Here is a 24367-nt window from a genome sequence, read left to right on the forward strand (position 1 = left end):
AATAAAGACGCGTTGAATACTGTCTTAACTATATCTTTTAGCCAATACAATGAAAGTTTTAAAATGTCTTATTTTCTGTTTATAATCAAAATAAACCAGTAGTTCCACAGAATAAATTAAGGTTATGTAAAGGTCAGTAAATGAGGACAAAAGCTGGAAATTCTTGGACAATGAATAATGTCTGGCAATTATGCAAATATTCAGTATTTTGAGTGGTTAAGTGATAATTTAGTGTTTTTAGTGATAATCTAATATACACTACTATTTTTGGGATTGGTGATTTAAGAAGTGATCAACTTTCGTTTTATGGTCAAAAACTGAGGTGTTGTTTTTTTGTTTTTGTTTTTTCCTTACTTTATGTTCCGCAGAAACAAGTCAGACTGGCATTAATGACCAAATTGTAATTTTTGGCTGAACTTTCACTTTTTATGTAAGAGGTTTTACTCTTATAGACCCACTAGCTTTGCCAACCCAACACCTGTTTCCTCACTCCTCACTTATTTAGTAACTTCCAGTAGATCATGTTGTGTTGTCTTGTTCTAGTCATACTTTCTGTCTCTCTCATCTTCTGTTCTCCAGCCAACACCCCCCCCCCCCTTTTTTTTTTTTTGTTTGTGGCAATAGAAGGCCAAATCGAAAGGATGGATTGTCTGCTGTAGTAAGTAAAGTGGAGTGTAGTGGCACAGTGCAGGTGGGCAAGAGAGGGCGCAGAGGTTAATTACTCTATTACTGGGTGGCTCAGGCAGGAGCTGTTTAAACAGGACCCAGTCAGCGGGGGATTAGGCCTCATTACTCCAGCTAAAGCTATGCCACGGACCCTTCCCCCGGCCCTGCACTGCCTCTGGTTTAGACGTGCCAGAGAATATTCATACTTACCCCGGGGGAGAGAGACCGAGAGAGTTAGGGAGGCTTGAAAGGGCTGACACAAACATGGAGAGTGGATGAAAGGCAGAAGGAATGAGAGGCTGAAAGCAGGAAGTGGAAAGAATCAAAGGAAGAGTGAGCGACAGAGAGCGAGAGAGAGTGAAGGTAGAGCATCACGATTGTAAATCTTGGCTTAACTTCCCCAGATCTGTGGCATCAACCACCTGAGCTGAGCAATGCAACAATTATCCTTCCAATACCCACACGGGCAGATTAACATCTCCACTCCGATTACACCCTGACCTGCTCCCTCTCCTCTCTTCCTCTCCTCTCGGCCCACAGGTGTCTGATGGCATGGCTGATAGTGGTGCTCCTCTACCTGAAGAACGCTGTGCGAGCTGAAATGGGGTCGAGATTGTGTACGTGAACTGGGCTTGTTGGTCAGTGCGTCAGTGAACCGGGTTTGTGAGTCTTTGGATCAAGCTGGATTGCTAATCGGGCTGGTTTGTCTGATAGCGAGAGGTCTTGGTCGGCCAGCTTGATATAGATGACACCAAATAATTGTTGCTGGTCACTTTTGAAAAGGTATTTTCTTCGTGGGATTCGTGAAATGGGAAGAAACCTTCCACTGCATTTGCTTTTCTAGCACAAACCATCAGCTAAATGTGAACTCTAGTTTCCCTTTAGTGCTGCATCGACTCGCCTTACATGTGCCTTATAGCTCACGTGCATTTGTACATACACACCGGCCCATATACAGTTGCAGCACTTAATGTGACCAGAATGACCCTATACCCTCATTCCTAGGGCTGCATTGTAAAGGAAGACATAGTATACGGCATTAACAGTATACATAATGAGTGGTTAGTGTGCGTACATATGGCACATTAGAACTGTACACAGGATTTAGTAAGCTTGTATCATTTCCCATCACTATCCCATCACTTCTCTCTGTCCAACAACTTTGTGTTTCCTCTAGCACAACGTTAGGGTTGTGGAAATGGAAATATCCAATTCAGTTTCTACATAAAGATGTTTATCGATTTCATTCTTAGTGCAAATAAATATGCAAAATTCATTTGAAATATATTCTAGGACTTCACAAAATCCACAGTTTAGAGAGGCAATCCTTTATGGAAATGTAAATTAAATGTAAAATAAATGTAAATTGCTGCAATAAAATTTTAAATATAGATTGCAATCTTCAATCTGATTTATTTATATCGTAAGGGCACAGTCTTTTTTTATTTGTGGTGTATTTTATATATGCTGGAAAAAAATGGATTTGTAACATTTAATACAGTTATAATGTAGCTCACATTAGTGATGCTTTTGATAGAAAACTATAGTTTTCTTTATGTTCTTTTAGATGTCTTTATTTTTTTCATCAAGATTTGTAATTTGTGTCTAATTTAATATTTCTTTAGAAACTGGTTGATTATTAAACGGTTTTGAAAAAAAGAATGGCAAAGATGCTTTTGGAAACTGTGGCTGATTCAAAAGTGAGTGGTCACTGTGTCAAAAAACCCCATAATAACAGCATAATAAATTTATCTTATTATTTGTCTGATATTTCAGATGTCAGGGGCTTGAATAGAGCAGGCACGCACGTTTGCGTTTTATGAAGTAGTAAGGACATGCAGTTATGCACACACACTCTCCCCGAGTATTCTGAAGAAATTGTTAAATATTGCCAATAAAATACAATTTGATATGAGGAAAAAAATGCTTCATTTTGAGAGACGCGAGCCCTTCAATACGTGTGATTTAGCTCAAATCCTGGACAGAGCCACCATTATATAATTGAGGAAAAAATCAATGTAAGCAGCTAGACGTGGCCGCTGTGAGCAGGGTTGCATCCATATTGAAAGTGTGCAGGATCGATCGGTGTCTGGGATCAGCTTAGCTTCACTACCCTAATCACACACCGTGCTGGTCGATGCCGGAGCCTGAGCTATTGCCACTCACAGCATATGTTAACATTAGTTTTTCTCTGCCTGTTTAAAAGCCGCACCTGAGATCTTGGCCATTTACTGGCAAGAAACCCCCCCCAAAAAAACAGGGATTATATTAAAGATTGCCTGAGGTGTGAGTGAGATTCTCTGCCCCGCTGCTTGAGGACGTTTGGGTGGGTATTGGAGGAGAGAAAAGAAACACACAGGATATTTATTTTATCGACGTTCTGCTGTAGAAACAGGAAGATTTAGCGGGGCTCGACTGTTAAAATTCCCACAGAGCTTTTCACTTGCACATACACACACAAACAGAGGCGGTTTCTCTAAGAAGGATGAAAAGCAGTCAGTCAATACGTGGGCTGATTTGCACTGGAATAAAACTTAAACAGGAAGTCAGATGAATCTGTAGGATTAATCTGAATGCTTTCGTAATTCAAGTACAATGAGATTTTGATACTGATGTCCTGTGGTGTTTATTTCTGCTCAGATTATTAATGTAGCCTCTCATATCCTTAATATTTGCAGTTTCAGGCATGCTACGAAATTATTCATTTAGTCAACAACAGAAGAGAGCAACCAGTTTCGCTTCTGGATGCTTTATAAATTTATCGAATGGTGAAAAGCTCTAATTTATTTTCAGCATGCATTGATGAATCTTGTGCAAGAAAAGTCAAGTTTGTTAGGAAAGTAAATAGGGTTCACTTTATATTTAGACAGACTATTAATCAAGATTAATTGCATCCAAAATAAAAGCTTTTGTTTACATAAAATTTGTATGTATAGTGTATATATTTATTATGTATAAATAAATGCACACACATGCATGTATATATTTAATATATTTTATACTTAATATAAGAAAAATTTATATATACACACATTAATTACATGAATATAAATATTTACACAGAAATATTTTTTAAATAAATATTGAATGTGTGAATATAGACATAAATATACACACAGTATACACATGTAATTTACATATGTAAATAAAACTTTTATTTTGGAAGCGAATCTTTGTGATTTAATCAATTAACAGCACTGTTTTAAATCTCTATCGAACACAGCATCATTAAATCTGAATAGCCATAATTAATTCAGAACAATTTATTTAAATACTACTTCTATATACAAATACATTTTATGCAGGGACACGTTGGATTGAAGAAAATTTGGTTGCATTTTGTGTATTTTAACTTGCTCTCTATTTTTGATTAGGCCAGTGGGAAGCATTCTCTTGAGGGAGAGGCATCTAGAACCAAAACTTCCTGCAGACCCTGAAATCTGCAGTTGTGCATATTAGGAGTATTTTAAGCTTCCGATGGGGAAGAGATCATAGCGTGCTTCCATATTAATTGCCCTTTGGAATGGCCCAATTATGCTATTAACGGGCCCCGGTGTGAGAACTAATGGCTGGAGACCTTTTTTGCATAGCATTAGCTTAATTGAGCTGCAGATAGAGGCCTAGTGTGACTAGCAGGTCAAGCTAATGTTACCACTGGTCCAGCAGAAGACCTTTAACTGACAGCTATATTAATTAACAGCTATCCAGTTACACAGGCTTTAAAAGAGATGAATTAGTAACATGTTTGGTGAAGCAGCATATTGGTCCTCAGCTGAAAAATAAGGTTTAGGTTTGTAACACCAGACGGAAAGTCTTTCTATACCGTTAATCTGCAGAAATATGAAAATATAATTTTGGTGAATTCTTATAGTACTGCGTGTGGCTGATGATGGATTTTATGTGTTTTAATTGCGCAAACTGGACTAGTTTATATAATTTGTGGACGTCAGTACAGCTATTAGGCCTGAATCTAAATGAACGAGTTTCCGTTTTTAGAATAAGTCAGCATTTTACAGTAGAAAAGTCCCTACTTATGGAAAGTCCAGCTGCATCAGAAAGTAGGCTGAACGAAGCAGGTCAGGCAGGAAGCTCTTTTGTTATGTAAAGAGCTGCTATTTGATCCTCACACAGGAAAAAAAGGAAAAGAAAAGGGAGCCGTTCAGATAAACTTGCCTCATCAGATAATTAAAGATGCCTTCGCTCCAGTTTCTCTCTTTTGCATAAATGTCTGATCAGTTTTCAGAGGCTGATAACGGCACGCCTGTCCCTCCGCTCGCTCCTCTGGAGTTCTGCGGGATCTCTGAAGAGCTCCGGCACGGTGGCTGAGCTAAGAAAACATTTGCAGGATGATCTTTCTGATCTTCATCATGTATAGATAACATATTCCATTGTGTGTTTTTTGTACTGTCACTGGAAATCTCCGGTCTTGCTTAGCACTCATGATTTTGGAGCTTTTGATATATGTGTGGAAAATGTATTTGAATATTTATAAAGTGTGCTAAGGATTGTTTAGAAGTAATTCTTCTGTGTAAGTCCCGTGAATTTGTCTCATTCTCTTATGCTTATTTAATCAATAGTGATGACTCCATTGATGCACTGTAAAAAAAAAAAACGTATTATATTTGTTTATATTACGTTTTCCAATAAGCAAGCGATATCAATTTACTTTCATCAAATATTAAAGCAAATACGTTAAAGTTAAGTTCAGTTAAAGTTTAGCTTCTAATCCTATTCTTTTTTTCGGGAGCAAAAAATAAACTTAAAAATGTATTCTTTGAAAAAAGGTCATCTTGCACAATTTTCCCTCCCAAGTAAATTTATCTTGTAAAGATGTTGCAATATTTTTTACTGGAAAACAAGACAAAAACCACTGATTAAAATTGTTTTTTTTCCCCTCGCTGTGAGACTTTTCAAACAAATGCGCATTTTGGCTACAAAGCAAACTACTGTTCCTAAGTTTGCTGTAATTATACTACACCAGACGGTTCTTCTGTTTGCATTAATCTTTCTGGTGGTGCTCTGCTCCGTGCTCTCTCTAGTAATATTCATCTGTCAGTTTTAGTCGGAACTCTTCCCTTCGCTTCCCTCCTCCCTCTTCCACCTCTTCCTGGTGCCAGTCTTTAACTACTCTCCACGTTGGCCACTGCTCTGCTTGTTACAGGCCCAACACGAGTGCAAACAATCAAAGTCTTTGGGAACACTGAAATATGCATGGCTATCCGTGACAGACAGATAAAGCAGGGCAATTAGCCACGTAATCCTAGAGTGGCGCAAGGACTCGTCAGCCTCAGCTGTCCTCCCTCCCTCTCCCCGGATCTCTTTACTCGCGCTACTCTCTTGCTCTCTATTAGTTAAATGTACTTTGTGTGTCGGCTCCCCATCAAATCAAGTAACACTTCCTCTAATTGGCTTATAAATTATACAGCTGAGGCAGCATTATAATTTCATCAGTGGTAAACATTGCAGGGGCAGTCGGTAAAGAATCTATCCCTCATTAATTTCTTAATTTGGGTAGATGGAACCAAGAGGAAGAGAGAGAGAGAAAGAGAGAGGTTGAGGATGAGTGAGAGAACCAGAGCGACGGAAAGGGGAGGATCGGATGAACGAAAGAAACTCGCATCACCCCAGGGATGAAGGGACGCATGGTTAAAAACCAGGAGGATGTTCCTGCCGCTTTTGTTAATAATTGTCAGATATCCGTTCCGAAGGTTTTGTCGGTCGCTCTTCCTGTGAAATCCACGCAGTGGCTCCCTTCTCGTGACTTTTCTCACTCACACACGGTTTTCCCCATTTTCTCCCTTTGTGTTCTTTTTTTACTCCGACTTTATGAATATTTCATAGCAAAGGTCATAAATATTCATTCCGATAGCTTTGCATAGTAGTTATTACCGGTATTTCTTTTTAAAAAACAAAAATACTCATTATAAATTCTTCATACTCTTCCCCTGAAATAATTACAAGTGCGGATATACTGAAACACATACACACACACACACGCGCGCGCACCCTGGCAGCGAGTGCTTTATTCCTTGGCTTTATGAAGTGGAGACAAATGAATTTACAGTTCAGTCGTAAGTTACCGACTTCTTCGAGCTGCTGTGCCTCTTTAGAGATACTCTCAAAAAAAGTGATTAACTTTTAGCATATTATCATATTTAAGGCCTTTTAAGATGCATACAATGCTGCATTCGCATCTAAAGGGCTGTGTTAATCCACTAGCTGCAGGTCGCCCAAAATTCAGGTAATTTATGCAGAAACTGTCCTAATGACATATGCTTTGAGTTGGAGTTGAATGCATCCGCGTGAGTTGTATCCTGACTGGGTCCCATCTGTCTCCGCTCCTCACATGCTGTAGATTTGGACTGGCTGCTTCCACCTCCTGTCAGATTAAACACGGAAACATATGAATGACTGACTGCTAACCGCTTCCATTGTCATGTCACGTTAAGTCTCCAGTTCCCGCCGTTTTTGATTGCTCATTTTGACCATTTCTGGGCTTTCTGTGCAGGGCAGGTTAATCTTGACACTGTCTGATCTTTGGGAGACATATTTTTAAGCAATCTTCAAAATGAGGGCTTCCTTGTGTCTCTGTGGTGAGAGCTAACATGAAAGGATTCGGAAAGAGTGGGAGAATCTTCATAGGGGAAGTGCGCCGCCGAAATGGTGTGAAATGCAAACGCCCAATGGCTTTTCTTTCATGGCTTTTATTCAATAAAACAGAGCTCTTTTTATGTAAGCCTTTTGAATCTGACATATAACACCCACACTCAGACAGGATCAGAAATGGCTTTGCCGCTGGATGATGATTATTATTAGACATTTCTAATTTGATCATTTTTTTGAATAATCATTGGATTTGACACGATCATCTGTGTAGATTTAAACTATTAGTTTCGGTGTAGATCTGTGCAGGTGCATGATGCAAGTGGCACGTGCTAAAACATTATCTGCTTGGCTGCTATCACCAGTTTTTATTTCCGGCACGAGAATATCATTTAAAACAGTTTGAGGTTAGATTCAGTGGAATTAAGGGTTTTGTTTGCATATTTGCAAATCGATATGGCGGCTTTTATCCTTTTTATATATATATTTTTTAATTATTACATTAGGTCTACGGGAGCATAAATATATAGTCACAGACACACACTCTCCTGACACTTTAATTAATGTTGCAGTAAAGCAGAGCTCTGGTCACGGCCTTCCTGAGGTTCTGCATTAGTTCCACCTGAGCTGCTCAACATCCACAGAACAAGCAGAAAGACCGACTATTGACATCTCACACTCCCTCATACGCTCATATCAGCCAGTCACGGGTCACCGACTCCATCCCAGCGGGTCCATGTACCCGTTAAAGGGCCATGTTAACAGCCTGATTTCAGAGTCGGCAGGAAAAACCAGGGGTCCCTAGACAGCCCCAAGACAGACTTAATTACTGATGAATTACTGAAGTCTGAGGGAACACTTCTACAAAGCATACTTGAGACGAAAACGTATTCAGGCGGGAAAATTGATGTATATACACTACGGAGTGAAACCACGTCAGAAAATCTAGTGCTTTAGAAGCTATTTTCTTTTTTCCCAATATGACTTGTAGTCACATACATATACATGTATATGCATATTTTCATGCGGATTATACTGTGAAACTTATTTTCTGTGTCAGGAAACTAATGAACGCAATTCATATAAAATTGCTAAGAGGACTACGTGAACAGAAATAATTATGGCACCTCTTCAGACCTAAATAGGCCATTATACTATATATACATTATTTTAAATATGTTTAACCCTATGTGGTTCGCATTAGGTTCTAACACAATTTTCTTTAATATAAAAAAAGGAAATGTCATGATCCACTAACTGCTTTTTCTTATTATTAATATTTTTTAATACAGTTGGATTGAATCATTATAGGGGTTATTCAGTATTGTTACTAAAAGGATAAAATGTAAAAATGTTAAATAAAACAAATACAAATGATAATTGTTTTGTGTGTATGAATACAAATATATTAATTTCTAAATAAATGAATAAATTGATACTTTTTATAAACGTTACTAATGATAAAATGTAATTATGTGGAATAGTGTTTTTATATCGCAACTTGCATATTCTGATAAAAACATTAAATTAACATTATTGTACATTATTGCAGAAACAAACATAGAAAATACAAATCTGAAAGGTTTTTATTATAAATATGCACAGAAACAAGCATTTGCACTGTAAAAATACAATTAATCTAGGGCATATTATGCACATGAACTGAAACATTAGTTTTTTGTAAAAAATCGAATCCGCATTATACAGGCTTTTTAAAATTGTATTAATTGTATTTTTAATTTTTTAAACCCTAATATCTTTCTTGAGCACAAAACATCCAACAAATAAAACTGAAAAAATGTATCACAAAAATAAACAGTTCAGTGCGATACGTTGTTATAGGGAATGACTTTGAGATCGACGCTTAGCATATTGTTTGGGCTCAACAAATTAGGTGCTTAACGGAAGGTGATGTATATCAAAATATGTTAACTAACAAAAGAATATAAGATTAAATAATATAAAAAATCTGTCTGTTATCTGTTTAAAGCACAAAGCCACGAACACAGAAGTTATGAATATTTCATACAGAGAAAAGAACGAAACCTCCTTTTGAAGTCTTGAAAGAGCACACACAAAGAGGAAAGAGGAGGGGGCCGTAATTATTGTCGAAATGTTTTTTGACAGATTGTTATATTAAAGAAGTAGGAGGTTCTGCCAAACAGAGCTAACCTCTTCAACAGGAGAAGTCTCCACCTATCAACAAAGCTAGCACTCAAACCAAAAGGCCAAGATCCATTTGACAATCTAATATCAGGGAGAGAAAATGCGAGGCAGTTGGAATTTCAGTCACGTTTGCAAAGATAATCTAATCTGTGACATTTAACACCTGCGACTATTAATATGCACTCTATATTATGTGTACAATCGAAATCCAAATAGCTTTTCATTTTCTCTTAAAGCGTCATCCTATTACATCGTTTAAAAACAGCTTTCAAATTCATGTTATTAGATGCTTATCGCAATATGCCAGTGAACAAATTTGCTGTGACATGCAGCAGACGGCATTTGAGGTTCTGAGCACTGCCTTTGTGTTCTAGTCACTCTTTGATTAATACATAATGCACATTATTACCTCATAATCAAACACCCCTTACATGTTGCATTACCAATTGTAATGATATGGCAACATTTCAGAACGCATCGTAATGAAGGCCCTCTCTATGAATAATAAACACCAGAAAAACTACATAAACACACTGATTACTTTATTTTTAAGCCCTTTGACGGTACGGAACGCTTTCATTGATGCCGAACGAGAGATGGGAGCGGAATCGTGTGTAATTATTGGCCCATCTTTATCTCGGGATACCATCCGAAACCTAAGACAGGGCTGCTGACTAGCCCTGAGGGGAGCTATCATCTTCAGTGACACTAGAGAGAGCGCAGGGCAAGCGACAAGATGTACCTGAGATGAGAGCGGACACGGAGGAGAGCGGGCTGAGGGTCCATCCAGCCCGAATCTATCTTTGATTACCACTGACCCCAGTGTGTTAGCAACAGGGTTCACGGCCTGTATGTGTCTTCCCTGCAACCCACAAAAAAAGGCTAACTATATTTAACAATATGCATTCAAGTTCGCCATCTTAATTAAAATGGGTATCACATATGCGGCTGGGATCCATTCCTCATTACTGTTGCATCTCATTAGAGTTTGGCCCTTTGGAGGAGCTGGATCAGTTTTAAAACAGTTTTCTCTTGGTCTCTCTGTTTTTCATTTCCTTGTACAGTCATCTTCTTTTCCTTTAGGCCAAGGAAAAGTCATTATTTGGAGATGGGGGAGTTGGTGTTTGCCGATCCATAGAAATGTTCCCAAAGCCAATTAGGAAATGGATTTATTTAAACCAATTAAAATCAGCCATGGGAAGAGTGTGCATTTTTAATGCATAAGTAGGATGTCATGGCAGAATAATATTAACAAATCAAATATATACAGCTTCAATGGAAAAAAAAATATTACAATAGAATAATTTATTAACACATACAGTCATAGTTTTCAAGGCGTAAAAAAAAAAATCTATACATCACTTTCTAGCTCAAGCTTGGCTTTAAAATAAAGATCTGTTGAGAAGAAAATTTCCCATATGTCCTATATTACAAAACAATTAGTGAATACTTTAAAGAATGTTTCTCTTTCAAGTAATAAAAAAGGCATTTATTTGGCATGTAGCCCACTTAAGTAATCCAGTAGTCAGCCGTGGAGATTTTGTCATCTTTCACCCCATTGCTTTAGTAGAGAGGGGAGTCGCAAAATATGCAGGGACCCTGGAGTATTTTCTTAATCCAGTCTGAATCTGAAAAGGAGATATGTTTGTTGTTATTATGCATAATCATTTACATGTACAGAACATGAAATTAAGGCAGTTTGTCTAGATTTGTCCATAATGGCTTGACTGTCTTTGCCCATTTTCTGCAACATGACGCATTTGTCTTCTTGCAACAGGCTTGTCAGTACTTGTCAGTACAAAAAGTATGCAGTATTTATTTATTTTTTTAAAAAAGCTAAATATATATGAAATTTACGTGATAAAAATTCTAAAAATGTTGAATGAATTTTTTTTTTTTGACAGACATACCATTTTCAAGATATAATATAATTTTCATATCGACTTTGTACCGGAGTACCAGCATATTTGACATCCTAAGCTTGCACTGCTGTGGGGCAGCAGAGTTTGTTTTGTGTGTGTGCAAAGTTCCCACTGCATTTCAGAAAGTCTAAGTGTGTGGTGCAATGTGGTTCTGAATGGAGATATGATACAGCATTATGGCTCACCCTCGGGCTCTGCTACTGAGGCAATACTGTCCTGCAATAGACAGCGGCGGTATGTCACACCCTGACAGGCCTGATATGACAGCGCACACCTTAGGGAGGAAGAAGGCAAGAGAAAGAAAGGGAAAGAGACAGTAAGACACATGAACAGAAACTGCAGGGGAAGGTTTAGATCAGTACTTGGCAGAGATCAGAATGACAGCAATGAAGCAACTATTTCCCTGATACACCATTAGGGGCAGTAATAGCCTTTCAGTCAGGCGGACGGATAAAATGTCACGCCAGGGGTTTGAAAGTGGGTCAAATCTACTCATAACCTAGTCAACATCTACATAGAGTCCAGTGGAGAAAGAGTGATTTTATACCGTAGGTGAAAATTTCCACTTTTCATGTCTGATCATTATGAAGACATGATATTGGTACATAAATCCAAAACGAGAGCCTAGCAGACCACGTTCTGGTATTCATAAGGATTAAGTGCAGAATGTGAACATGGTTTGAATTATATCTAAAAATGACACAAAATATCAAAAGTTAATCTGCTCATCAAAGTGAGCAATCTGTGTCGGATGTGAGCCAAGAACAGTGTCACTTTTCTTGGCACTGCCAAATATAGCCAAAGTATTATTGAACCAGCTGTAAAACAGTGAAAGAAAAATCACATTTGTATGTAAAATAGACTAAACAGGCACTTAGCATTCCAGACTACTATGCAAGTTAATATTTATCCAAGTTATAAAGTTAATTTGACAATTACAGTATTCTGTCCCATAAAGCACATCTTAGCTTTTATTATTTTAATATTACAATAATGTCATGCGGTTTTAAAATTTCGTTTTAATATATAAATATTTGAATATTATAATGATTTACCATATTTTGACCTACCGGAGCCATCTGTGACCATTCTTGCACTCTGCTCGTTTGCAGTCTGTAAAAGGCAGAACTTCTTTACAGAGACTGCAATACTCTGGAAATCTCTGTTTGTTCATCTTATTCATGATATGACCTATCAGCACCTGTGAAGGTCAAACATCAAAAAATTGACATGCAGGGCAATGTAAGTTCATTCAAACGCCTACGTTTTTATGCTTTAATCATGCAGTTTTGATCTCATCTTGAAATGCTTAAAATACATTTGTTTTCAGAAAACAGTAAGAAGGGGGTTCACCTTGGCTGCCCGGTCTTCGTTAGCAGGGTCATTTGTGAGGAAGTCACACACACCTTTGGTAGGAACACGTGTGTTTTGAGTGACGCAGGTGTGCAGGTACACCTCGCCCAGCACCTTCTTCATGTTCTCGCGGATCAGTTGGGACTCCACCGCTTCGATCCTGCTGCTGATCTCCCTCATTTGTTCCTCACTGGACTGCCTTTCAGCATCGCCTTGCCTGAGCTCTTCTAGAGCAGAGATCTCCCCCATCTCATCTTCCCCTCCACCTGCCTCCTCCTCCACAGCTTTACCTTCTCTAGAAGTCAGCTGCCACAAGTGCTCTGAAGGGCTTTTCTGCATGGACTTGTAGAGCGTCCGGAGGAGGAAAAGCTTTAGGCGCCATAAGTAGGTGGACCCTGAGGTTTGGAGCTTCTCATCTAGATTGTTCTGCAGAACCGGAGGGATGCTTTTGTCCTTCAGTATCCACCAACGCAGCAGGTCTAGCAAGTCAGTCTTTTTGAAGAGATTGTGCACTTGAGACTCAAGCAGCTCAGCAGCCGCTTCATCTGGAGTCTTAAGGTTTATAAACTGCACCTGGTAAGTCCGACTGACGGGATGGAGCCCATTGACCATGCCCTCATTGGACAAGAGAGCCAAGTAGGCACCATTTAGACTGACAGATATACCATGCATCCGTCGACCCGCAACTCCCTCTGGCAGAGCAATTTCTTCCTGTTTGAACTCAACAGCAACCTCTGTGAAAACCGGCGTGAGCTTCTTTAACTTACCATCTAGTGAGCAGGTGAAAATAGTCCCGCTCTTATGACAGACCGCCATTGATATGATAGGGGTGGAGTGAAGGCCCGTGACGTGGGAGTTGTGGACATTGAGACCAGCTTTAGAGATCAGCAACAAGCACCAGAACACATAAGGACCACGTGCAGCAACCACTAGGCTGCAGTTGCATTTCTGGTGTGGATGGAAGAGCGTAATGCATTTGACATTGTGGATGGGTATCTGGTCCTTTTCCTGCCACAAAACCACAGGCTGCCTGAGGGTAAAGTAACCCTTCACTGCCTTGAGGTTGACTGGGAGGATTTTTACAGGTCCATCTAAGCTGCCCACAATCAGTCCACTCATTTTCCGTCCACTGTGCTCATATTCCCACCAAGTGAGCACACTTGGCGATGACACTTCAGATTTTATGGTATTGCAAGACACCACTGAATCCTTTCCTTGTAGGGGCAAGCTGAACTGCCACACCACTACGTCTCCATTCTCCATAAGTACAGCCAGAAGTACAGTGTTAACATCTTTACATGCATTATTGGACTGTACTTGCTGCATACTGCACAGACCCGACCACTCCATGCACACTGGCATCTGCATACGATACCGCCGTTGCAGTTCATCCAAGTCTTTAATGGAGTTCGGCGGTGAGCCATCGTTCTGAGCAGAGTAGTTCCTGGATTTTAACATTTCTCCATATAGTTCTGTAAGGTCTAGGAGAGGCTTCCACTGCAAACGCAAGTGACTGCTGTGGATTGTGAGATGATTATTCAGTGTTAAGAAAGCGAGAAGACAGCGGCCGTATTTGTCGCAGCCTGATGGTGACCAGCTGGTGTACTTCACTCCATGGAGACGTCCACTTTGAGGATGGATGGTTCTGTCCATCAATATCATTTGGCTTACTACAGGATCTTTACTCTTTGCAAAGCTTTCTTTAACCGTCTGCACTTCCTTTTCTGGACCCACCTGTAAGTAAGAAAAATAAATAAATAAATATGAAGAAAAAAGTAATTAATAATTGTTAAGAAAATATTTTATGCTTCAGAAGATCAAAAGAGTTTGAAACTATTTTTTTGGCTTTATTTATATTTAAAACATTTTATTTATATTTCATTTTGCACAGTGTGGTAGCTTGAGAAATGTGTCCAATTGTCACTTTTATTTTGGAAATAACTATTTGATAACTTCTTCACCCGAATCATAAATATTAATTCCCAATCACTGTCGATTTGTTTTACATTTTTTTACATTGCATGTTACAGTTTTAAACTTGCTGCCACTGATATTCAAACATATAAAAGTGATTTAATTTAATTTAATTTTTTATGCTTAACAGCAGTGAAATAGTTTGTTTACAGGATTTGTAAATTTGATCACCTGTAATTTCAACAAACCACACAAATTTCAACGTAAAATACAAACTATTTTTCATGTTTTTTTGGAATTGGTGGTATAATCTGACCACTAACATCTGATAAGAAAATTTTATTTAAATAAAAGTTAACAAAACCAAAAGCTTGCTAGAAAACATACTATATTTATACCATGTTGTGTATAGATAGTAAAATGACTAGAGCGGTTTAATTCCAGTTCATCAAAATGTTGTCAAATCTATATGAAAAAGCAGCATTTAAAATACATGTAATAATGTAGATTCAACTGCCACACTTGGTAGCCTACATATAATGTTTAAAATGTCTATTATTTAAGATCACTCTGCGTCATAAATCATGATCACAGGACATATAAATATGTCAGTGGTCACAATTGCAAGCAGTGGGAAAACACAGGGCCCAATTTTTTTTTTTTAAGTAACGGGTTGACTCTTTAAAATCAGCAGTATTGTTAAACTGAATTAAAAAGTAGACGTAAAAATACATTTTAATTTATTCCTATCTTACCACTCCCCACAACTGACTAGAAAAAACATAGATTATGCTAGTGTTAATGTGCATGTTAATATTTGCACATATCTAACTGCTGAATCGAGCACCTTTTTCCTCACATGCTAGTTCTAATTATGATGAACTCGGCATAGTAAAAGGCATTCGGTTTGTGCTTGAAAATAAGTTATTGAATGGGATGAATCTTGAAATAGGTAAAAGTCTCGTCCCGTCAAAACATGGCTTAAGCTTAGCAACATAGCTGCAACAGCGCACGTGAGTTGGTACCATAAAGCAGCAGGAGAGCACAGTTGTTACCTTGAGATCACAAGCGCTGTCCGGGACGGGGATGTGACTGCGATGCAGCACCAGATTTTGACTGAGACTGTGTATGTCACACACCAGCTCCATGATAGACACGCTGTTAGTGCTGGAGGCCGCCAGTCTGTGATCCTCTGCCCACGACAGCGGCTCAAGACCGCTAACCGGACTCAGCAATTTAATCGCTGGATCCCGCAGAACCGCTGGACCCTGTCCCGCCCAAAAATCATTATCCGGTCCCGACTGGGCTTCGGAAGCGGTCCCTGATTGCTCCGAGGTGCTGTTTGAGCTGAAAGCCGCCATTTTTCTGAATGAAAATAAAGCCCGTCTCCAGGAAGTTACGGCGCCGGAGGAGGAGGGATTTCACGAGCGCGGCATGAGCTGGGTTGCCAGGTTGCCAGTAGTTACGTTCAAAACAATATATGGTCTGTTGTTTTCCTAATATTAAAAATAATAATAAATTAGTATATACACAGTACTGCAATAGTGTACAATAGCAGTGTCATTTATGTGAAATTTAATTATACTTATCAAAATTAAATTTTTATTATTATTTTGTATATTGAATGCCTCATTATATGTAAATATATGTTTCCGTGTAGGAAAGGTGCAGTATTGAGTGTTGTGTAGATTGAGTGTAGATGAGCTCTACGATTAGTTTTAAAGGTGACCTACACAGTATTGAGTGTTGTGTAGATGAGCTCTCTCCTGCAAATGTTAGGGATCAGACACACTCTCTCAGTCTACTGATACAAGGCTCTAAATGGTTTAGCCCCATTTATCTGACCAGCCTTCTGTCAAGCTACAACCCGTCACGCTCTTTAAGATCTCAAAACTCAGGACTCCTGGTAGTTCCTCGTATAGCAAAGTCTACTAAAGGTGGTCGAGCGTTTTCACATTTGGCACCCAAACTCTGGTTTTAACTCTCTCTGTCTTAAAGAAATGACCGTAAAGATTAACATAAACCTATGCTACACTCGTGATTCCCAATAGTATGAATGGCCGCTACTCTAATTATCCTTTTGTCTCCACCTCGGGATGTACATCCCGAGGCATCTAGAATACGACAGTGGACCCAGTGAGGAGATGACCTTCCCTGCGATGATCTCAACCTTCTGTAAACTAATTCTATCTTGGACTTTCTGCATTGTAACTCATCCTGCTGTTTTGTAATGCAGTGTGACTTTTATGTCTGTGGAATGATTTGCTTTTGTTACTAATAATTTGCTTTTGTGAAGCTGCTTTGGAACAATCATACAAATATTGAATTGATTGAATCAGGATTAAAGATTTGGAGAAAAGGAAGTGTATTTACAGAACTAAAATTCTAGTTCATTATTTGATTCAGAATTATGTTATTTGAATATGCATGTTATGTTTTTTCATTTGATATAACCTCATGCTTTTTATCTTCACGTTTGAAAAAAATACCATGGCTACAGCCATTTAAAAAAAAAATACCCTGTGTTTGAGTATTGCCACAATATGTGCTATATGTTTACCTTTTTTAATTAAAATGAAGAGATGGAGGGTATTGCTGATGTGTGCTAATTCTAAAACGCAATTAAATATTTATAGCAGATAAATATTAAATATTATATTAACATTTGATGGGGAAAATCCTAGAAGTATAGGAGTTCAATAAATTGCTGAAAAGACTATATAACGTTTTTTTGTGGGTTTTTTTAATGTTTTTAACATTGGGCAAAGAGCCAGTCTCAGCTGTGCTAAGTGCTCAAATTACAGATGTCATTCTAAATTGTAAAGCATTTGTCATTTGATAAGCTGACATAATCCATCAGCTAAAAGCTCAGATTCACTATTCATCTGCTGTCAAAGGGACGGGAGAAAGATCATTAATTGGCGGCAGCATATGAGAACGGTCAGGAGCCCTAACTGTGTGACCAAGTTGCAGGATATGTGTAATTAACAGCCACATGCTTTGATCTGTCTAGTATTCCCACCTGGAAAGGGTTGAAAAGGAGCAGTGTGTCCTGTTTTCTTTCTGAATGCAGTCTTTGGCAAAGACTCCACTCGCATGACGCTAAGTAACTGAGTTGTCAAAAGTATTTAGCAATGCGGAGGTTTCCTCTGTAATAAAACAAATCGGTACAAATCTATGAAACAAACATGTAATTGTGGCACTAATATTTTACTCTTCTCTCCATCTATCTGTCATTTGTTTCAATAATAACTTGAATGAGAGGCCTTTGTGTATTTCAGTCTTAATGAAGCATGTATAGTATGAATATTTCAGTGACCTGCTGTGCATAATTTTCTAGGTTTTGACACAGGGGTTTCGACACCGGTTTGTGGGATTGTTGGATTAAACATTCATTCGTGCTTGTCTCTTAGATTCACTTCACGCATTTAAGCAGGTCTAGTCCTACAGGGTTGCTTGGCGTATCAGAGCAAAATGTGCCTCATCTTGTTTGTGCCTGGCTGATTGGATGTGCTGTTTTGTTATTGCAAATATTGCAAAAATGTGCTTTTTCCAAAATGCACTTGGTAAGTTGCTTTAATATGATTACAATTTACAAATATGAGTTGCAGTGTGTGTGTGTGTGTGTGTGTGTGTGTGTGTGTGTGTGTGTGTATATATATATATATTATATATATATATATATATATATATAACAAACAGTAATTTGTTTTAGAATGCACATAGAGGACCCAATGTTATTTCCATGTAATTTAATAAAAAAATGTTATTAAAAGCTTTATTTTTCAGTGTAATTCTGATATTTAATTTGCTAAAATTAAAAAATGACCAATGCATTATCACTTAGTGCTGCTAGTATATACTACAATGCTTAGCTTTCATCATCATTTTGTTTAACTGCTTGTGCTGAATTATTTGCAATCAGAGCTGCATTAGCAGAAACTAACCTGAGCAGTTTTATTGTTTCAGTTGCAGACCTCTCCTCAACTGAGCCATTTGCACATATCCTGCCCGAACCCTTATGGGAAACTGTGACGGATGGTTCATCATACTTGTTTTAATTATTCAGCTGTGCAGACAGCACCCTGGGGAGACGTGCTGCGGCGCATTACAAAAAACACACATTCAGTGATATAATCATAATGATGATAATGAAATGTATTTAGAGCACATCAGTGCCTCCCTCTCTCTCTTTCCCTCTGTCTCTCGCCGCTCTGGTGGGAGGATGTGAGCGCTGTCTGACGCAGAAGAGGCAAGTTTGCTGCGCTCTGGCCCCCAGTGGCTCCTTGTGGAGGCCTGCGGTGCCCCGCACGATGGCTCACCGGAGATTAGCCGTCAGAGCGGAGGGCTTTGCATACCTCATGTGCCGTCAACTGCGAAGGCTTACCTGACAGGTGTTGCTCTCACTCAGATCTGTTGTGTCCTCCTGAGCTGAAGCTTCGGTGGGGCGCCTGTAGGTAGGAGAAACCTTCCTTCCTACTGTCAGTCATCACGGGCCACACAGCCAGACCAAAGCCAAATCTCTCCTCAATGAGAGCCCAATGATGTCTGATCAGTGTGGCACAAAAACACCCCGGGCGCTGCTTGAAGAGTCCTTGCTCAGAAATGTCATTGAGCATTGCAAACTTTTAGCAAAAACAAGCTTTGGAAGTACTGGTTGTGGTTGTCTATGCCTTTAAATCTGAGTATTGTGCAAATGATAATGTTTTCAAATGTGATATTTGTTGTATTTGGAGTCTCCACAAGGTTCAAACTCTCCTGGCTTCCCATACTTCCAACGGCGCTCTTCACTCCTTAGTGCATCTATGGTATGAGTTGACCTGTTTGTTCTGTTCGTATACACTCTCACTAGAGAATTTGTGAAATAAGAACATCTAAGTAGTTTTGTATCATGTCCTGTATTAAAGTGTGCTGTCAGGTTAATCTACCTTTAGTTCTCCCCAGAATTGCTGCACATTAACAGAAACAGGGACTTAAGGGTGCTAAAAACAGCAGAAAAGACAAATGAATGATCACATGTATGCTCAGTGATAATAGATTAATAATTTATAGCGCTTTATGATTAATTAAAACAGGCCTCAGGTCCTGTGGCAGGTACAGGCTGAAACACAGTCTGACATTCCCATGCGATCCTCAGAACATCTGAACATCTGAACTCTCTCTTCTTCTGTCCCCAGTCCAGGTGGAAGACCTGTTCAAATATCTCCAGTGGCATGCAATTCCTGCTTTGGGGACCATAAGTGCTTGTTTTTTTTCTTTCCTAGGCTTACCAGTGTGGGGAAGTGCTGTATATAGTACAATCAAGAGCCTATTTATAGCTAACAGGACACATTGACTTATGAACAAATTATGTAATTTATTGACCTCACCTTCGCTCTTTTGTGCAGTGGCATAGGGCTGCTATGCACAAATAATGTTATTTACGGTTGTGGCTCTATAATGCCATTTTTACTGTTTTATATTGTATATTGTTTTAGTTCAATGTGAAACACTGTTCTAGCAGTTTTTGAACTTTGTACATCAGCATTTCTCTCATCGTTTCCTCAGGATGAATCGCTTATGCTTATAAGTTGCTTTAGATAAAAATGTAAGCTAGGGAACAAATGTATGTAACCTTTAAATCAACATTGTTTTCTCTGTCCTCACAAAATGGCTCAAGAAAAGAGCAAAGTTGTAAAGTGTTCCTGATTGCTCCTCTGTTGGATAGTGAACTGTGGCTGTCCCTTGGCCTGGTCCTGGCAGCTGGTGGTGGGCAGGGCATGCCCTGTGGCAGTGCTAGGGGAGGGCCGGGAGGACCAGGGCCTCGGCCTGCTCTCACCCTTGTCTCGCCCGTGCTAATGGAATAAGGCCGGGCCGCCCATATGGCACTTGTGGGAACAGTGGGACTCTGGAGGCTGGCAGGGGGAGCCACCACTCTGCTGTTAGATATTAAACAGGACAGGTCCACGCCGGGCTCTGCCCACAGCCGGACAGTGTAATGGATGGGTTTGGTGATTGGACAGCACTTGGAGCGGCCTGTGTTAACCCGCCAATGAGCAGAGCCAAATAGTTGCAGCTGTGAAAATTCAAGCCTGGAGAGTGTCCTTGACAAGTTTTGTTGACACCTTTTGCATTGGCTACATGTGCTAAAACATTTAAGTCTAATTAGAATAGATTTTTAGAACTAGATGTAGACTCCCAAAGAGTTGGTGGCGCCCAACATATCTTTGTGGACCACTTTTCGAAGGTGTTTCCTGATCAACAAGTTACTTTTAAAGTTCATTCTTCTCCATTCTGAATCAAGGTGGTGATGATGTATAGGCTGTTGTGGTTTGAAGGTGGTAGTATATGCCCAGCAGGACAACAGAACGTCCTTCAAGGGGAGCTCAAGGAAAAGTTCCCTGCCAGAATCCATCAATGAGGCTAATGGAGAGAATGTGGATCAGGGCCGGAAAAGAGAGTGGACTGCAGTGGGGCGAATCAGTACACTTGGCACAAATTGTGGCTTGCTATACGATTTTCTTCGTTTTAATGGATAAATCTTGGCTGGGAGATGGGGCTTCAGCAAGTTCACATAACCAGAGCAAATGCTCACGCTCACTGCTTTTATATATTATCCCACACACGCTGTGCACAAATGGAACTTGTAGCAATTTGTAACAGCCCTAAAAAAAGAAAGTAGATCATTATGAGAAAGTCAGCAAAAAATGTTGCTTTTGACATAATGGTGCCTCGTTTTCCTGTATGAATATTCCCGTGCATGCTCATGCCAGACTGCTAAACAGGTCACTCTCCTTCCTCTCCTGCCACCCACCTCCCTGGATCTGGAACAAAAGCCAACCTCCCCCATCTCTCCCCCTTTTCTCTCCCGTCTCTCTGTTTTATTGGTGACAGCTGCCGCGAAACAAACTCGCGGAGTGAGAGAAATGATGTGTCAGTGGAAGGTCCTTTAGCCTGCGCCGCTAATCTGTCACACGCGGTTTGTTGTTTACCGTTCCTCCGGCTCGCTGACCGGCCGTCGTCGAGCGTAGTGCCGTAATGGCGACAGATGCTGACCCGCAGAAGTGTGAATCTTGCCGATTTCCCCCTGCTGCCAACCTGTAAATTACAGCTATCGGGAGTAATTAGACCCGATAAAACCCTTCCAAGCTTCACCCCCCGCTTACCACCCTGACTCACTCGCTCTCTCTCGCGCTCGTACTCTCTCTCTCTTGGCCTGCCAGTGACACGAGATAGGGGGATTTGAGAGGCACAAGGTTGCTGGCATTGACCGATCCCACCGTTAACCTGTCTCTGACACCTTCTCCCCTTATTACTCTGGCACTGCCATCCTCAACAGGCTGTAAGGGACAGACAGTAGACTAGACACAAGAAAAATACAGCTACATCTCCAAAAAAAACCAGCACCTGGAACTGTTTGCAGGTATATTTTATATAGCATAAGAAGTACAATTTTGCAATCTTTTATCAAGATGTTTCTGCAAGAGCACAATTTTTTATAAGCACTTGAAGTGATGCCATTTGGCAAGTCAAGGTGTGTCATTTTTGGCAAACTGACTGAGCGGAATACAGTGAATGTCACATTGCAGTCGTACTGTCCATGCTAATACAATATTGTCCCCAAAGTGTTCACTTTTAGAACCTGAAAAGACTTTTTCAGTACTTTTCTGAGACTGAATTTCAGGCTGGTACGACTTAGTAAAGGTTAAGTGTCTTGTAATCATTTGAAGAAGAACTGCTGACAATGTCAGATAACCAGTTGTTTTTGCATGCAGAAAAAAACTAAAGAAAATGTAAGAAGATGACTGACTGTGGGTTGACAATCAGCTTTTGCCCTCTCCATGTCCTCCTCATAATTCCCGATCCTCGTCACTGCCTTCTGCTGCCAGGCCCAGCCATAAAAAAAAAACAGAGTTCATGGCCCTTTAAGTAACTCACCTAGTGCTAAAGGTCACACAGCCAGGTCTTGTCATCCCCACCCTTTCTGTCTCCCTGCTCTCTCTTCCTCCTCCTGCTCTGCCATCCCTCAGTGCCCACTTCCTGACCATCAGAGCCAATCGCCAACCGCCCTTGCCTCCTCCGCCACCAATGCGGAGCAGCAATCTGTCACCCAGGCACTGGAGGACGCCACCCTGCTGGCCCCCTTCCGCACACCGCCGTAATGGCTTCTGGCATCCCACGAAAGAAAAGTAATGGACAAAAAAGAAGAGAGAGTTGTGGGGATAGAAATAGATCGAGAAGTCTAAGGGGGCAGTTCGTTTAGAATCACTCTTTAGAATCACTTTTGAACTGCCCCTAACCGCATTCACCGTGCACCTCCTCTTCATAAAGCTCTTGCTCATCCACTCCACGCCACCCTGCTTCGGCCCCGTCGCTTTGCACGATACTTCAGTGAATAAATGAGTCGTTTTAATCCGACTGACAAGCTGGCATTACCCAACCCTGCCCTCCATCTGTACTGGCCGCCAGCTCAGCGGCAGGCCCTGGGCAGCTCCATGTGCCAATCCAACACACACACAGCTTATCCTGGCGGCCGCTTCAGGGACAGACGGGATAGAGCTCCATGCGGCTACTACCCATCCACACCAAAGAGCTATTTATATAAGAAAAGGATTAACTGTCACAATCTTTGATGGACAGCAACATGGATTGAAAAGGAGCTTGTTAATTATTCATTGATTTCTGGTGGTTCGACATGTGGAATCTTGGTTCCTGTGTAGTCACATTGTGTGAAGTTTCAGAAAACTTGTTTAAGGAAGGGTCATCTATAGCATTCATAAGGTTAAAATATGAGTATGTTTTTATTTAGTTTGAGGTTTGAGAGGCTTTTACATTGGCTTTCTTGTTTTTCAGTTGTTGGAGAATGCCGTGTTTCTCAAATGGTATACTGTAAGTAAAGTTAAAATGTACATCTATTGGGGCATACGATATGTAGCATGTTACTCAGGATTGTAAATTACTTCAGCAGTCAGTAATTAATCGGTAGTAAAACTACAAACATTAATATTATTAATGGGATAGTTCTGTCAATAAATACCCTGTCAATAATTACACTGTTGTTACAAACTTCCAAGACCAACTTTAATCTTCGGAACACAAATTAATCCAAGAGCTTTCTGACACTGCTTAGACAGAAACACAACTGACAGATTAAATGACATTAAAATAGTCCATGTGACATTAGTCAATTAACCATAATTTTATGAAGCTATGAGAATACTTTTTGTGCACAAAGAAAACAAAAGCGACAACTTCATTCAGCATGTTTTCTCCTCTGTGTTAGGCATTGCTGCATATTCGGAAGAAGGCATGTGTGTGATGCTGCTGACACAGGAGCTAGCATAAAAACATAAAAAATTATGTTTGTCTGTCAATCAGAATCAGGTTTTTAACCTTGGAGTTACTTGATGTGGGCAAGTGACCATGCTTCTTCTTAAAGTTGGATCCCAGAAACCTTGAAATGATAATTAAGCATTTCAATGCCCTGTTCACTTCAGATATTATATAGTATGGATTATCACCCTCATGTTATGCAGCATTTAACAGTCCAAGCTTGATCCAATTGAAAAAGAGTGTAACCCAGATTTTAGAGAATCACACATTCTCTTGCCTCCACTCAGGGGTTAATTCTGCTCTGTTGTCCTTGGCACACTGTGGGCATACTGCAGCATGGCATAGTTCTCTCACTCGCTCTCTGCCTCTATCCTCTCTATCCTCTCCCAGCAGTGGGGGGTGGACAGAAACACTGGCAAATGAAGGCACTG

The 24367-nt window shown here is 39.9% G+C and overlaps 1 protein-coding gene across 2 annotated transcripts; it reads right to left on the reverse strand.

The window, feature by feature from the left end:
- Positions 1-8837: 8837 nt before the first annotated feature.
- gtf3c4 (general transcription factor IIIC, polypeptide 4) lies at positions 8838-16039 on the reverse strand. Of its 2 annotated transcripts, none has more exons than XM_043222140.1 (5): positions 15680-16038; positions 12711-14444; positions 12428-12558; positions 11543-11631; positions 8838-11063 (listed from the first exon to the last, which is right to left on the reverse strand). In XM_043222140.1, exons 1-5 carry the CDS (start codon positions 15983-15985, stop codon positions 10999-11001), a joined length of 2325 nt encoding a protein of 774 aa, XP_043078075.1. In that variant the 5' UTR covers positions 15986-16038; the 3' UTR covers positions 8838-10998. The 2 variants fall into 2 exon arrangements, 1 of the variants encoding a protein (XP_043078075.1); XR_006247534.1 differs by having other exon boundaries at positions 11011-11063; positions 12413-12558; positions 15680-16039.
- Between the last annotated feature and the right edge of the window lie 8328 nt (positions 16040-24367).

The sequence above is a fragment of the Puntigrus tetrazona genome, chromosome 21, assembly GCF_018831695.1.
Source record: "Puntigrus tetrazona isolate hp1 chromosome 21, ASM1883169v1, whole genome shotgun sequence".
Lineage (NCBI taxonomy): Eukaryota > Metazoa > Chordata > Actinopteri > Cypriniformes > Cyprinidae > Puntigrus > Puntigrus tetrazona.

Coding starts and splice junctions, on each gene's coding strand:
- gtf3c4 (XM_043222140.1), bottom strand. CDS start 15,985: ATGGCGGCTTTCAGCTCAAACAGCACCTCGGAGCAATCAGGGACCGCT. Junction 14,445..15,679: donor ACAGCGCTTGTGATCTCAAG/GTAACAACTGTG, acceptor TCTTACTTACAG/GTGGGTCCAGAAAAGGAAGT. Junction 12,559..12,710: donor ACGAAGACCGGGCAGCCAAG/GTGAACCCCCTT, acceptor TGACCTTCACAG/GTGCTGATAGGTCATATCAT.